Raw genomic sequence first — 17,878 nt, forward strand, 5'->3', positions numbered from 1 at the left:
ATACATGTTATGTAAAGGTGTGTGATATTTGATAGTAAATTGTATCTGAGAGATACTGCGAATTCTGATGTCAGTATAGTATTGGTTTAGTTGTTCTTTTTTATTTTTTTATTTACCATTGAAAATGGCTGGAAAAATATATCTATTCGATAATCCATCAGATGTTGAAGAGATTCAGCGAATGTTACTTGAGCCGAATGAGAATGATAGAGTCGAGAGATGAGAATGATAGAGTCGATTGTGAAAGTGATATTTGCTGATAAATTGTATCTGAGAGATACTGCGAACTCCAATGTCAGTATAGTATTGGTTTAGTTGGGTTTTTTGTTTCTTTCTTTGTTCAATAATTTGTAGATTGTAACTGAAAATAAATAAACCATCACGTATTATATTTGCAGTGTTTTGTTTTTAAGTTTTATTGCATTTTAGCACATACTAGTAATGAATGTATCTCTCAGATACATGCAACCTATGCTGCAATTTTTTCAACTGCGACCTCTAAATGTCTGAGCCATTTACCATTCTTAATATATATATATATATATATATATATATATATATATATATATATAACTCTTTGTCCTCTCCCAATATGGACTGGGTCATCATGGGAGTAGTAGACCCAAAACTTCCTGCAATGGGAGAGGCCTTCACCCTGCAGTGGGTAGAAAATAGGCTGTTAATTTTTTTTTTTTTTTTTTTTAATATATAACTCTAAGTATAGTTACTTTAGTGTTTTATTGATAAGTCAGCATTGTGTTATTGCACAAATCTGATAATAGTTATTCACTCATAATAATTCTGTATTTTAGAAAGTCTGTACAATTGCAGAAAATGTTAATCTGAATGAGTTGCAGCTTCCAGAGAATCTTGAAGGTATGTAACAAATACTTCTTCAATGTATATTTTTAAATCAATAAGGAATGCATGATGAGCAATTAATTTTTTTCAGTGATGCCATTATTTTACTAAATTAATGTATGTTTTCATTTCATTTGTAGATGGTGACAACAGTTATTCTCTGATGTACATTTTTTATTTTCTAATTACTGGATTTACTTTTAAGACTGAGTGGTCTAGTGCTTAAGGCAACTGTAGTTTCTTCTTTTTTAGAATCATCAAATGTTTTGTATGACTCTTTCACTATTATTTTTTGTCTAGAGATATGAACCATTATTTTCATTATATCTGCATTACATCTTGCATTAGAACTGAAATCAGGTCAATTCCAAAAGTTGGCAGAAATTTCACTAGAAAAAAACAATAGCTGAAGAGAGATTGTATTCTTTAGGATGATATAACAGAAAAGCAAGAGAATTCATTAGAGAGAGCATGAGTGAGTGAAGTGGTGAATTAATGAATAAATGAACAAAGAAGGAGAAAAGTTGTGAATTTGGAGTACATTTTGTATGAATGATGATCAGCTAATGTTTATGTCTCAATATATTTAAGAGTGAGATTGGTTGTCTAATAGATATTAGAAATTTATGCTTGAGATATGGAGAAATATAGTATTATTATTATTATTATTATTAAACAAGACCTCATGGAGTCAAAGACTCATCTAGGAGGTCCTTTTATCTCACTGGGTCTTAAACACATTGAAACTCCTTGCAGACACCACACTCTCAGGCAAGGCATTCCAATCATTCACAACTCTGCACGGAAAAAACCTGCCTCTCGCTCCCCTACTCACACCCTCTTTATACAGTTTCCAGGGATGACCTCCGAATCTCCCCTGATCTCCCACTATTCTCTGTAGAACTTCTCCACCATTGATCCTATAACAACCCCTTACCAACTTGTAGGTCTCTATCATATCTCCCCTCTTCCTTCTCTCCACTAGACTCTGCAAATTACATCTTTTCAATCTTTCCTCATACTTGACATTCCAGAGGTCAGAAACTACCTTAGTTAGTCGCCTTTGGACCCTTTCCAACATCTCTTCATCCTTCTGAAAACCAGGTGACCAAATCTGGGCACAATAGTCCATGTGTGGCCTAATCAAAGTCTTATACAATGGAACAAGAATCTCCCTACTTCTACACGTCAGTGTCCTCCTCATCATTCCCAGAAGTCTTTGTGTTATCTTCACAATTTTGGCGATGTGTCCCCTAAATTTTATATCCTTATCCACTATCACGCCCAGATCTCTTATTTCCTCTACTTCCAACAATATATTCTCACCAAGCATAAATTCTGCATCCCATCTTTGTTTTCCAAATTTTAAAACCTTACATTTTGCAACATTGAATTCACATCCCCATTTGCTTGCCCAATCACTCAATTTATTCAAGTCTTCTTGCAAGGCCACAACATCTTCACTACTCTTTATGGTTCGTCCCAACTTTGCATCATCTGCAAACAACTGAATATCTCCATCCAAATCTTCGCCAATATCATTGATATACAAGTTAAATAGTAATGGCCCTAAAACAGATCCCTGAGGCACTCCACTAGTGACTTTCCTTTTCCTGGATATTGCACCCCCATACACAACTTGTTGATTCCTATCAGATAGCCAGTTTCCAATCCAATGCACTAATCTAATATCCAACCCCATCTGCTCTAGTTTGACTGTCAACTTATCATGAGGTACTCTATCAAAAGCTTTTGCAAAATCCAAGTAAATTACTGTGTATCCTTCTCCTCTGTCCAAGGAAGCAGTCACTTTATTGTAATAAGTAAGTAGATTACTAAAACACGACCTCCCTTTAGCAAATCCATGCTGTCCATCAAAGATTATACCATTGTTGTCAACCCAACTCTGGATCCTAGTTCTCACAAGCTTCTCCAACAACTTAACCACAACACCTGACACACAGATAGGCCTATAGTTTGATGCTTGAGTTCGATCACCTCCTTTATGAAGTGGCACAATCTTGCCCTCCTTCCACTCTTTAGGGACTTGACCAAGTGCAAGACTCGTATTAAAAAAATATGTCAAGGCAGGTGTCAACTCTCTGGCACATTCCTTCAGATATGCGGTGATATATTATCAAGTCCCACAGCCTTATTTACATCTAGTTTACTCAACTCCCCAAACATCTCTTGCTCACTTACAGTCAGTCTCTCCTCCCCATCATCAACTGCTCTTAATCTCTCCATGAAGTCACATTCACAAGATTGAAAGATCTTTATGAACTGCTCATTAAGTATCTCCACCACACATTCTGCAACAGCTGTCTTTATACCATTTCCTCCAATCAATGTCATCCTTCCATAATCATTCTTTCTTTTGCTGGCTACATATCGAAAGACTCCCTAGGATTCTTTTTAGCTTCATTAGCTAACTGCTGTTCATACCTCTCTTTAGCTACTCTCACCAACCAAGTCACTCTCCTTGCCTGGTCTTTGTAGACCTCATGAAATTGGTTACTTCCACTTCTCTTATGCTGCCTCCACAATGCCCTTTTTCTCTGTATTGCATGCTTAATCTCTTTATTCATCCATCTCACACCTGCCTTATTTAACATTCTCACCCTTGGAATACATTTAGACATTGCATCCACTAAATATTTTTTGAAAATCCCCCAAGCTGCATTGATCTCTTTTCCAGCTAACTCCTCATTCCATGCTACACCTGCAAGCTGTCTCCTGAGCTCTTCATAATCACCCCCCTTGTAGTTCCACATATACCCTTTTTTCACAGGGGTCCTTGCACTACTGGCAACCACCCAAGTAATCACCTCATGGTCACTTTCACCAATTGGTGGATGATTTGATACCTCATTGATAATTACATCCTCCGATGAGATGACCAAATCCAAGACCCTTAATCCTCTTGTGCCCTCTGTTACATACTGTCTGAGGTAGTTATCCCTCAAAAACTCAAGAAACTCATTTTCTTTACTTCCAGTTGCTATCTCTTCATTCCAGTCTATATTGCCATAATTAAAATCACCCATAATGATCACCCTTTTCTTATTTGCTTGGCTTATTTGACTATACATTTCACTATCACCACCATCCACATTACCAGGTCTATAACAACATCCCACCAAGTATTTGATTCTATTCACCTCTATCTCACACCATACTGCCTCAAAACCACTGGCCCCATTTCCCTCTTGCATCTCTACCTTGTATGGACATAACTCTTTCTCTATCATCAATAGCACTCCCCCTCCCTTTTTACCCCTTCTATCCTCACGAAACACATCATACCTTTCCATCTCTATTCCTGTCAGGATGTCGTCCTCATCTAACCATGTCTCACTTATTCCGACAATCTCTGGGTGCACAGACGCAATTAGTGCAACCATTTCATCCCCCTTGTTTCTTATACTTCTAGCATTGGTATACAAACACAACAACTCATTTCTGGATCTACAGCTAGTTCCACTGATACCACTCACTCGATGTGATCTCTCCATGCTGGACTGGGGCCATTTCCCTTTCTGCTTCTTCATTTTAGAACCCTTTGCAATTCCATCTGTTTCCTTTTGATCCCTGATCATCCCATTACTTTCCTGCCTACACATTCTCTCAACTCCTCTTGGAGCATCCACCTTTCTCACGCTGTGTATCCCTGTCCACCCTGAGCCTCGCCGTTTCCCTGCTCCTCTTGCACACCCATTCTCTCATTTTCTATACTCATGCCACTCACTTCCACATTCATTTCTACTCCTTCAATCTCTCCTGTCTTACTCTCCTGCTTTTCCACATCACTCCCCTCTCGATCTGATTCATTCTTTCTATTCACTTCTCTACCTTCCAGCAGCAGTCTCTCCAAGCGTCTCACACCATAACCACTCAAATGCAGTCCATCGCTCCCATACAGCTCACTTCGTCCCTCAAACTCATTCCACACATTAACAAACTGTACTCCCATCTCCTCACACATTTCAGCCAGAATATCATTCATAATCCTTGCTCTCCACCTCATTTCACCACCATCATACCTAGGCAACACACTGACCACCCTTCCTGTCACACTATTCTCCTTTATCTTTCCAAGCAGTCTCCTGACATTCATTTTGACATGCTCTTTGTTCTCTCTCAAATCATTCGTACCAATTAATACAATTAACTCTTTTGCTTGTTCCCGCCTCATATTCAATGCCTCAATCACTCTACTTATTTTACCGCCTGGAAAACATACCTTGTGCATTTTATCCTCTAGCACACCTTTAATAATGGAGTCGCCATACAACGCCACTCGCTCATCTTTTGTTAACTCTTTCATGCCATCATGATTTATTTTAATAGTTTTGACCTGAATTCTCTTAATTTCATTCCGCATCCATTTCATTTCTTGCTTCATCCAATCCAATTCACCTTCTGAACCTCGCGACACATTCACTCTATCATTAAATCTTTCTAACTTTCTAACTCTCGACCCCCTCTTCCCACTTTCCCTCTCATTCATCCTTCTTTGTTTCAGTAGTTTCGGTCCAACATACGTCCAACTTTCACTATCATTCTTCTCACTTTCACTCTCACATATCTTTCTTTGTTTCCGTACTTTCGGACTAACATGCGTCCAACTTTCGCTATCATTCTTCTCACTTTTACTGTCATTCATTTTTCTTTGGTTCAGTACTTTCGTTCCAACATGCGTCCAACTTTCGCCATCAGTCATTCTTTTTTCGCTATCATTCATTCTTTCGATTTTTTTTAGTTGTGATTTCTGCACCACGCCATTTCTACTTTCATTCGTCCTCTCAATTTCGTTTCTTTCCGCCTCACTTTCGTCCCTTTTAACATCCGTTACGGTTGTCAAATCGCTCTTTTTCTTTTTTCCTGATTTTTTAACATTTTTTCGCCTGTCTTTCTCGCCACCCTTCTCTTTCAAACGTGCACTCGCAACAAAATCGGTACTAGCACTTTCTGTCATCAACTTCATATTCGCATTCATCAATTCCTCGTTCAGGTCACATTTCGCACACACTCTTCTTCCATCCGCACTAAACATCCACAAATCGTTTATGTAGTCGAAGGAATACATATAACAAACCTCACACTTAACGAACCGACTGAAATCCAAATTAAAATCATGGAATGACAATGCCGCCGCCATTTTTTTTTTTTTTTTTTCTCTGCAGGTTACTAGGTCTAATATTAACGTTTTCGTATTTAGTTTAAGCAAGAAAAAAAACCCCACACTAATAATATCGGTAGCGTACAACGTTTACAGCTGCTCTTACTTAAACAATTACGCATATATACTTAATTATTCCTAGTAAAACTTATCTGAATCAGGAGCTCTTCAAAACACGTTCGTAGTGCTTGACCCACTAGCGCCCCCCTCGTATAATGGAAGAAGAAAGAACATCACTTTTAACATAAGTGCTTGCTTTAGAATATAACTTGTACAATAACCATTATTGATATTATAGATGTTAATGATGTTGACAGAGAATTAAATGGGATAAGAAGTTGCTTGCAGATAACACAAAGTTGGGAAATATTATGAGGAATTATTATTATTATTATTACTTAACACCTCCATGGAGTCCAAAGACTCATCGAGGGAGGGTGCCTACTCTACAACTCTCTGTCTCCACCAACCGTAACTACCTACATCATCTACACCAATGCCATCTACCACCAACAACAACCACTAGTATTTTCACAAACAAACATCAATGCCTACGGTAGGATTTGAACCTGCAGCCTTTTGGCTGGAGATCGGATATGCTAACCACTCAGTCAACAGGGCTGGAATGAAATAGTTGTTGGAGCTTTCAAGAGAATAAATTGAATAGACTGGCTGTTCTGTCATGAATGGATATACCAGTTCAATAATGCCATGATACAATTGAACGGGATTGTATAAGGCCTTGATCATATTGTATATAGACATTAATTTTGCAAAATGCTTGTCTGAACTAAAGCAGGAGTTATTTTAATCGAGTAGAGGAAGACAGTGGCAGAACAAGTGGTCATTCCCTGATGGAGAAGGGGGGGTGAGAAGCTGGATTTTGCTTTGAGAGGGATTGGTGAATGTGCAATGCATTGTCTCAGAGTGTGATAAATATGGAAACAAGTCTAAAGTATTGTTTGACAAGCAATATGTCTTAGAGTCCTCCATAATGTCTTTTAACATCATCATCATCATCAAATTCCTGCCATGTACCCTCAAGGGGTGTACAGGATATGATAGTACTACATGAAAAAATTACATCATAATGTCTTTTAACTCACTCCTTAAAGATCTGGTGGTAATAATAATTATAACAGTAATTACTAATGCCAGTTCTAATTAATAGAGGATAAAAATATTATAGAAAATGAATGACATCCATTTCACTTATATGAAAGATAATGGAGAGATCTCAACAAGCTCATTTTGAATCAATCTGGAAGGGTAAGATGACAAAATTAATTGTATTTTGCAGGTAAATAATACCTGCAATGAAAAATTAAAAAAAAATATATAAAAAACCCTAATTTCTTGGATATTGAGAAATCAATATTTGTGATTTTGTTGAGAAAGATTGGAGATTAAAGTTATGATAAGTTGATAGTCAAACTAGAACGGATGAGACTGGATATTAGACTAGTACATTGGGTAGATTGGCTGTCTGAGAGGTATCAACAAATTGTGTATGGGGGAGAAATAACCCATAAGAAGAAAGTCACTAGTAGTGTGCCTCAAGGATGTGTTTAGGGCCATTGTTGTTTAATCTGTATATTAATGATATTGGGGAAGATTGGAATGGGGATATTCAGTTATCTGAAGATGATGCAAATTTGGTATGAATTATGAGGAATTAGTGCAGATGTTCTGGCCTTACAAGATGACCTGAATAGATTGAGTGAATGTGCACTTGAAGGGGAATGCCAGTTCAATGTTGTGAATTTAAAATTTATAAGATTTTAAAATTTGGAAAACAAAGATGGGATGTCGAATTTACTCTTGGTGGGGATATATTATTGGAGGTGGAAGAAATTAGATATCTTGGAGTGATGGTAGATAAGGACCTGAAATTTACAGGACACATTTCCAAAATTGTGAGGACAACAAAATAATTTTTGGCAATTATGCTTATGCAGAGGACACAGACTTGTATAATTAAGAAGGCTCTGATTAGGCTTCCTATGAATACAGTAGTATTCATTGTATAAAACTTTGATTAGGCCACATATGAACTACTGTACACAGATTTGGTCACCTCGTTTTCAAAAGGATGAGATGTTGGAGAGATGGTCCAGTGGCATTTGACCAAAATAGTTTCTGATCTCTGGAATGTTGAATATGAAGGAAGGTTGAGATGATGCAATTTATAGCATCTAGTGGATAGGCGGAAGAGGGGTGATATGATAGAGATGTACAAGTTGTTAAGGGATTGTTATAGGATTAATGTTGAGGAGGTTTTTCATAAAATAGTTGGATATTGGGGGAGAACAAGAGGTCAGTCATGTCTGGAAACTGTATGCGGTGGGTGTGAGCAAGGGAGTGAGAAGCAGGTTTTTTGCATGTAAAATTGCAAATGATTGGAATGTATTGCCTGAGAGTGGGTGTCTGCAGAGAATTTGAATGTGTTTAAGACATGATACGATGAGCTGTGTGTGTATGACAAAAGGGACCTCCTAGATGAGTCTGTGACTCCATGAAGTCTTACTCTAATAATACTCTAGACATTTCTGGATTGTTAAAACAAAGAAAGCATAGAAAAAAAAAGCAATATGTTTTGTGGCTGAAGTTAGATAATGTATTTATCACAACTTCACTGAAGAATGTTTTAGAACTCAGTATTTAAAAGTTTATTTTTCACTTGGTTAGACTATAATAAATTTAGATTAATCCTTTATCCAAGTGTGAGCAAACAAAGTTTGCACCTGAAAGTATCTTCAGGACTGGGATAAGGTAGTGCAACTCATTGCAAAGGTGGAACAAGCTAACATCACTCCTATCTCATTATCTCCAATAATGCAAAACACATCTCCTTGCGGATATGTATAATGTTATACATTAAGGGGAGGGCCACTACCCAGACTAGTTTTGACCTTTTGTATAGGTGAAGCGGGCTCTGAAAATAAGACAATCCCGAAAGATTGCCCAACTCAGCGTTGTTCCACTCAATGACAGGCTCACCCTATCACCGAGAAGAACTTCTCAGCATTGGCTCTACCCAGTGGCAGGCTCACCCCCACCACCAAGCAGAGCCATAATCTCAGCGGTGGCCCCACTCAGAGACAGGCAAAAACCTACCTCCAAGCGGAGCCTCTCAAAACCAGATCCGCCCTTCACCGGTTTCCACCCTCATTGGGGTCTCATCAGTGAGTAGGTAGGACTAGTTTCGACCTTTGTTGAGGTCTCTTCAGTGGGAGCCAGGCCCAGTCGTGGAGATACCAGGAAGAAGCATTAGCAAGGTCATCTCTACCTATAGGTGTTGCCAAAAGATGTGCCACCTTTTTATTAAATTACTCTGGATTTAGAGAAAGATGTTGAAAGTTTATTTTTTCACTTGGTTAGACTATAATAAATTTAGTTTAATCCTTTATCCAAGTGTGAGCAAACAAAGTTTGCGCCTGAAAGTATCTTGGACTGAGGTAAGGTGGTGCAACATCGGGCAGCTCATTGCAAAGGTGGAGCAAGCTAACATCACTCCTATCTCAGTATCTCCCATAATGCAAAACACATCTCCTTGCAGATATGTATAATGTTATGCATTAAGGGAAGGGCCACTACCCAGACTAGTTTCAACCTTTATTGAGGTCTCGTCAGTGGGAGCCAGGTCCCTGAAGTGGAGATACCAGGCAGAAGCATTAGCAAGGTCATCTCTACCTATAGGAGTTGCCAAAAGGTGCTTCTGCCTGGTATCTCCACTTCAGGGGCCTGGCTCCCACTGACGAGACCTCAATAAAGGTTGAAACCGGTATGTGTAGTGGCCCTTTCCCTTAATGCATAACATTATACATATCTGAAAGGAGATGTGTTTTGCATTATGGGAGATACGGCGGTAGGAGTGATGTTAACTTGCTCCACCTTTGCAACGAGTTGCCTGGTGTTGTACTACCTTACCCCAGTCCTGAAGATACTTTCAGGCACAAACTTTGTTTGCTCATACTTGGATAAAGGATTAAACTAAATTTATTATAACTCAGTATTTAAGTTTGCAGAAGTATTATTTCCAAAAGTATTCTGCTTTTTTATATTACATGATTTGTCAAATGAGGTGTAACATGCTGTTCTCAGCAAAATTGTGGATTGTGTTTACATTTATCTGAAGGCAATTGATGAAAAAAAAAAAAAAACTGAAGATATGGGATGATACAATCAAAGAAATAATCAGAATGAAAAAAGAAGCATATCATAAATGGTTACACAGTAAAAAATTAGAAGATGAAATAAAATATAAAAGAATAAAAGCACAGCTAAAATAGAAGTCAGAAAAAGATAGAGAATCATGGAACAAATTTGTTTCTAATTTAGAATATGATTTATATAAAGTAATACCCAAAGTATATAAGATTTTGAAACATTTAAGTACAGATACTATAAAATTAAACACCTGATTGAAATTAGAAGAATTTCTAAATTTCTTTACAGAATTATGGACAGTAAATATCTTAAAAAAAGATAACTGGTAAATATTTAATGAAAATGAAAAGGAAATAACTAAAGAAGAATTAAAAATCAGCTTCAAAGAAACAGGAAATGGAAAATCACCAGGAGAAGATAAGATAGGTTCAGAATTATATAAATATGCAGGAATAAGGTTCAAAGAAAGACTCCTGTTATTTTTAAATAAAAATCTATTCAACAAGTAACCCACCAATAGAATGGAAAAAAGTAATCGAGATCCCTATCTTTAAAAAAGGGTAGTAGAGATGACCCTAAAAATTATAGAGGTATAAGTATTCTAAATTCCTGTTGCAAAATATATAGCAGAATTTTAAATACACTAATAAAATATTCTGAAAACTATTTTAGAAGTAGAGAATGGATTTCGAAAAGGACGATCATATATAGTCCAAGCCTTTTGCCTAAAATTAATAATAGAGAAAAGAAGAGAATACAATTTAGAAACACATATTACATTTATTGACTTTGAAAAAGCATTTGACAAAGTTATAAGAAACATTTTATTTAACATAATACAAGAAAGACAAATACCAAATAATATTCGGAAAGCTATCATAAGTATATATGAAAATAATCAAAAACAAATAAGATTAAATTATGAACTATCATGTACGAGAGAGATAAATCAGGGAGTTTGACAGAGATGTCCCCTTTCAGAAACTCTTTTTTTAATATTTATCTAAACAAGATAATAATAAAATATAATCAAAATTGACATCAAGGTATTAAACTTTCTCCTACTGTGAACTTAAACACTCTCCTTTTTTGCTGATGACCAAATAAAAATTACAAATTCTGAAGATTTTTTCAAAAACTATCTAGTAGATGCAATGTCTAAATGTATTCCAAGGGTGAGAATGTTAAATAAGGCAGGTGTGAAATGGATGAATAAAGAGATTAAGCATGTAATACAGAGAAAAAGGGCATTATGGAGGCAGCATAAGAGAAGTGGAAATAACCAATTCCATGAGGATTACAAAGACCAAGCAAGGTGGGTAACTTGATTGATGAGGATAGCTAAAGTGAGTATGAACAGCAGTTAGCTAATGAAGCCAAAAAGAATCGTAAGGAGTTCTTTCGATACGTAGCCAGCAAAAGAAAGAATGATTATGGAAGGATGGTATTGATTGGAGAAAATGGTATAAAGACAGCTCTTGCAGAAGGTGTGTTGGCGATACTTAATGAGCAGTTCATAAAGGTCTTTCAATCTTGTGAATGTGACTTCATGGAGAGATTGAGAGCAGTTGATGATGGGGAGGAGAGACTGAGTGTAAGTGAGCAAGACTTATATGGGGAGTTGAGTAAACTAGATGTTAATAAGGCTGTGAGACTTGAAAATATATCACCACATATTCTGAAGAAATGTGCCAGGGAGTTGATGCCGGCCTTCACATATTTTTTTCATATGAGTCTTGCACTGGGTCATGTTCCTAAGGGGGTGGGGGAGGACAAGATTGTGCCACTTCATAAAGGAGGTGATAGAACTGAAGCATCAAACTATAGGCACATCTGTGCATCAGGTGTTGTGGTTAAGTTGTTGGAGAAGATTGTGAGAACTAGGATCCAGAATTGGGTTGCCAGAATCATTGCCAAAATTGGTTGTGTTGTGTTGTCCTCACAATTTTAGCAATGTGTCCTATGAATTTTTTTAGAAACTTATCCACAATCACCACAAGATCTCATTTCCTCCCCTTTGTACAATATATCCTCACACAGAGTGAATTCAATATCCTATCTTTGTTTTCAAATTTAATATCTTATGTTAATGAGAGCATGATATGAGAGTGAAAATGGAGAGAGTGTTTGTTAAATGTGTTATAAGTGAATTCAAGAAATGTTTTGTGAGTGAGTATAAGAAATGCAAGTCATGTAGGGAGCAAAAGAACAAAGTTACTGATATTATGGATATTTGTAGGGATTGTGAAGGTGTTATGGCGAAGGTAGCAGAAATAGTGAATGAGTGTGCAAAATACAATGAGAATTTGAAGGAACTGGATGAGAGTAATAATTGAATGATGAGATGTCAGCGAGTAAAGAAACTGCACACTTACGCAGACTTCTTAACATGGCAAAACATGAGGTCAAGCAAATGGAGAAATGATTGACATGTGGTGCAACAGGAGGGAGAAAGAAAGAAATAACGAATGGGAAAAGCATGAAAGTGCGAGAAACTGGGAGAAAAGAGTGAACTTAATAAGAAAGTAAAGAAAGCATGTTTCCCAGGGACAAAAATAAAAGATATTAGTGAAGCTCTAAGTTTGTAGAAGAAAGAAGTGTATGAGTTAATTGTTTTTGCAGGTGCAAATCATTTGAAAGGCGAGAAATATCCATTGACAGAAGATATGAAAGGGTTGCTAGAATTCAAAAAACTATTTTTGCTACATAGCAAGTAAAAAAAATAATGATTATGGAAAGATAACTTTACTCAGTGCTGATGGCAGGAAAATGACAGAAGTAGAAGAAATAGTTCAGTTATTAAGTGATCACTTTGCAAGGGTATATCATCAAAGTTGTGACTTTGCAGTTACTGATGTAACAGAGGCTTATGTGAAAATTGAGGTAGATGAATTCGAGGTACTCAGTATATTGAAAAATATCAATGTGAATACAGCAGTGGGGTTTGGACGTTATGTCAGCTTGTATATGCAAAGACAATGTGCAAATGAACTGAAAAGACTTAGAATAAACACCTCCGACAAAGGTGTTTATTCTAAATCTCAGCTCTGTCAAGATTCCAAGGTACGTTCCATTACATAAAGTTGGCTCCAAGACAGAAGTAATAAATTATAGATCAATTGTTATCGCAGGAGTAGTGGTTAAATTATTGGAAAAGTTAGTTAAAAGTAAAATTCAGGAATGGGTGGATAGGAATATGATACTCCATAGGGGGGAAATATGGCTTTGTAAACAGGAAGTCTTGCCTTAGTAATTTATTCACATTTTATAATAAGGTGATAGCAAAATTGAATAAAGAAAATGGCTACGTGTGATACTGCTGGACTTTTCAGAGTTTGACAGAACATACTGCATGGAAAATTATTACATAGGCTGGAGCAAATAGGAATGGATATCATATTGGTGGCATGGATAAGGAGTGGCTGATAGACAAATATCAGAGGATGGTGTATGGTTTAATGGAATCAATGTGAACGGGGTGACTAGTGGAGTTTCCCCAGTACTACTATTTAATTTATATACTAATGATATACTGGCAGATTTGAGGGGAGGATATTCAGTTATTTGCTGATGATGCACAACTGGGGAGGGCAATAGTTGATGAAGGTGATATATATATCTTGCAGGATGATTTAAATAAATTGGCAGTGTGGGCAATGGAAAATGTATAATGCAAGGTATGCAATGGAATGTAAACCATACACCACCTTCTGATGTCTGTGTATCAGCCACCCCCCCCCCCCATCCATGCCACTAATCTCATATCCATTCCCATTTGCTCCAGCTTAAGTAATAATTTTCTATGCAGTATTGTGTCAAATCTATCATCAATATGATCAGACATCTTTTCTTATCATATTGGTAAAAAATCTGATAAGAAAGTTGGAAAAGTTTATTAAAAGTAAAATTCAGGAATGGGCAGATAGGAATATGATACTCCATAGGAGGAAATATGACTTTGTAAACAGGAAGTCTTGCCTTAGTAATATATTCACATTTTATAATAAAGTGATAGAGGAATCGGATAAAAGAAATGGCTACTCCAGGCAAAAAACTACTCCAAAGATGATAATTGGTCTGTAATTTGCTACCTCTGTCTTGTAGCCAACTTTATGTAATGGAACTATCTTACCTTCTTTCCACTCCCTTGGAATCTTGACAGAACTGAGACTTAGAATAAACAACTTCATCAGAGGCAATGCCAGTTCATTTGCACACAAGCTAACTGGAATCGTCTGGTACCATCAATATGATAAGGAATCTTTTATCCCTTTGGGATAAAAAGATTTCTTATCATATTGATGGTACTAGATTACAGGAAATTGATGAAGCTAGGGATCTGGGTATGATAGTAATTTGAAATTCAGAGAACATATAACAATAGTTTGCACAATAGTTCAGAGGACTACTTTTATGTGGAAGAACACATTTACAACTAAACATGAGGGATATTATTATCCTCTTTATAAGGCTATGATTTAGCCAAATGTTGACTAATGTGCACAGATTTCATCCACCACCTCCTGATCCTCTGTGTTTCTAGGGGATCAGGAGGTGGTGGAGATAATTCAGAAATAAGTGACTAAGCTCATGACAGGTCTGTGGAATGTGTCCTGTGAGGATATATTGAAGATATGTGTGGGGCTACAGAGTTAAGCTGATAGATAGAGGAGAGGACGATATGGTAGAATCTTGTAAGTTACTAAAGAGATTCTATAAGACTGACACAAAAGAACATTTTCAGTACATAGAGAGAGAGTAGGAGGAAAAAACAAATGGTTCCACATAGAAGTTGTCTAAGGATGTCATTATTAAGGACACCTGTCTAAATACTAAAAATTTTGAAACAATAAATGGTTATCCCCACTGCTATGCCCATTCACTCAATCTGTTCAAGTCTTCTTGTAAGCCCACAACATCTTCTCTACACCTCATAGTGCTTTTCAACTTTGCATCATCTGGAAACAACTGAACATCCCCATTCAAAACTTCATCAATATCACTAACATCCAGGTTAAACATCAAGACCCTAAAACAAACCCCTGAGGCACACCACTAGTGACTTTTCCTCTTTTGAGATATTACTCCTCCAACACAACCTGCTGATAACTATCAGATAGACACCCAATCCAATGAGTTTCATATTTAAATAATCAACCCCCATGCACTCTAGTTTGACTATCAACTTATGATGTGGTAATCTATCAAAAGCCTTTGCAAAATCTCAGTATACCAATGTATATCCAGCTCCCCTCATCCAATGTAGCTGTCACCTTATTGTAATAAGTAAGTAGATTACTAAAACATGACCTCCCTTTAGCAAATCCATGCTGTCCATGAAAGATAATACCACTGTTGACAACACAATTCTGGATCCTAGTTCTCATTGGCCTCTCCAACACTTTAACCACAACACCTGACATACAGATTGGCCTAATTTGATGCTTGAATTCTGTCACCTCCATTATGAAGTTTCAATTTTCCCTTCCTTCCTCCTTTGGAAACTTGGTCCAATATAAGATTCATATTAAAAAAATATGCCAAGGCAAATGTCAACTCTATGACTCATTTCTTCAAAGTACATGGCAATATATTATATATATGTTGATTATAATATAATGTATATTATGTTAATGGTGACATTTACCTGTATTGTGAAATATAGGTAATTGTCGCCTAATTTATCTTAGGACAAGCACCATCCTGTATCACACCAGAATTATATAAAGTGTTCTGTGCTTGCAACCTGGCTTACTATAGACAGACAGACAGAGAGATCTATTGTCATCTGCCTCAGAAAACATAAGAATACTTTGCTGCCATCATTGTGACAAGTCTGGACAGACAGGCCATGCTTTGGGCACTCTTTTTTCACAAGATTAGATGAAAAAAAAAGTAGTTTGCCAAATAGAAATCAATACAAGTCAGAGATATGGTTTTTGGAGTAAGCAGGAACTATGAAACATTTCCCAAACCTCAACAAGTATTGTCATATCAGTTTCCCAAAAATCATAGGTACAGTCTCATTAATCGAGATTGAAATTTTACTAGCAAAACTTCTCTTCATCTAACATGAGATGGTGCCAGATTAGAGTTTTAGTTTTTTTTTTTTTTTGTATTGTTGTTAGAATTTAAAAAAATAAAATAAATAAATAAAATAATTCCTCTGTTACCCAAGTGATTTTTTTGTGCTCTGAATATTATTATTATTCCTGATACCTCCAAGGAGTCTGAAGACTCATCGTAGGAGGACACCTACAACTGTTTCAACCACTACACTGAACCTCTACTACGAATCATCTCCATCAACGCCATCTACCGACCACCTCCACCACCACAAAAACTAGTATTTTTTGTCTGTAAATTGCTTGTGTTCTGAAGGGCCGATTTTTCTGTATGTAGGATGAAAAATCCGAGTTTCCGGGAGAAAAAACCCTGCTACCTCCATATGAGATCGGCTAACTCACCTTCGATTGAAATCATCCAGATAAAGATTCCTCCCGTTGTGACGAGAATCGAACTTAGGCCTATTCCAATTGAAGGGAGCAATGTACCGTCATTCTTCCAATTGCGCTATGGAGGTGCTTAATATGTTGGATATAAACCAACAAAATTTTAGCTGCTAAATAATTAAAATAAACATCTTGTTTATATTCTTTGTATGGTGTATGTAAATTAAATTGCAAAAAATCATAACGAAAACACAGGATCAAAATTTTGTGTAGTAATTAATGATATTGATTGCACTTTAACAGAATACTGGTTCTTTTTGATAGCTTAGTGTAACCATGAGTTTGTGGTACTCTGTGAGCTTGTTACTGATGTTTTGTTTTGTTTTTTTGTTTGAAGCCTGCATTATTATTATTAATTTTTTGACCAAAAAAAAAAAATAATAACAATGGTAGGAACAAGATCCATACACCATGCAGTACAAAAATCAAATGTAATTAACAGTGTAGAGTTTTCATGAATGCTTTAATTTAATGAGCGCAACATTTATGCCTGATGAAATGTGAAAGATGTGTTCATAGAGAAACTGAACATAAGATGAGAGAAGGTGTGGATTTGTAAAAGGTTGATATTGTTAGGCTATGGGTTATCAGCAGATGTGAAAGATTAAAGGAATGAAAGATTGTGTGAATATGGGTGAATAATGAAACAAAAGCAAAAAAGAACATCTCCCCCAGATGATGAATGAACATATGAATGAAGAAACAAAAGTAAGTGACATTACAGAAGTGAAAGAAATTATAAATGAAGAGCCCAAAGTGAGTGAGAGTGGGGATGTGAAACAAGGAACAGCAGAACAAAAGGGAAGGAAACTGCAGGAGCAACAGTGTGAAATTGACAGAATGCAAGATTTGATAAACAATTTGTTCATAATGAGGAATATGCACAGTGTTATTAGACATTTGGTGGAAAGGAATGAAAGAGCGCAAAAGGATAGAAGGAAGGAAAGTAGAGAAAAAGAAGTAACAAGTAACTCAAGAATTGTACTGTGTGAAGATTTCATTATTAGAGGTATGGTTAATGAGAGAGAGTCCACTAGGTCTGCTTTCAAGGAAGAATGAGTAAGATAATTAATTCCTTTGATACATGAGAGAAGTAAACGAGCAAGAAAGTTAGTGGTGGTGGTTGTAATAAAATTTATTTAGTTGGACATAA

At 36.5% G+C, this 17,878-nt stretch overlaps 1 protein-coding gene across 1 annotated transcript in view; it reads left to right on the forward strand.

Annotated features, from left to right (window-relative positions):
• LOC150097282 (adenylate cyclase type 10-like) overlaps nucleotides 1-17,878 on the forward strand; it is a 164,569-nt gene that overhangs the window by 60,766 nt on the left and 85,925 nt on the right. Inside the window, exon 7 of the mRNA XM_090407635.1 lies at nucleotides 813-876. Within this exon, the coding sequence (XP_090263761.1) occupies nucleotides 813-876 (64 nt within the window). The remainder of the gene's footprint in view (nucleotides 1-812; nucleotides 877-17,878) is intronic.

This window comes from Typopeltis vanoorti, chromosome 17, assembly GCF_054136105.1.
Source record: "Typopeltis vanoorti isolate ZY-2024b chromosome 17, IOZ_Tvanoo_1.0, whole genome shotgun sequence".
In the NCBI taxonomy this organism is placed as follows: Eukaryota; Metazoa; Arthropoda; class Arachnida; order Uropygi; family Thelyphonidae; genus Typopeltis; species Typopeltis vanoorti.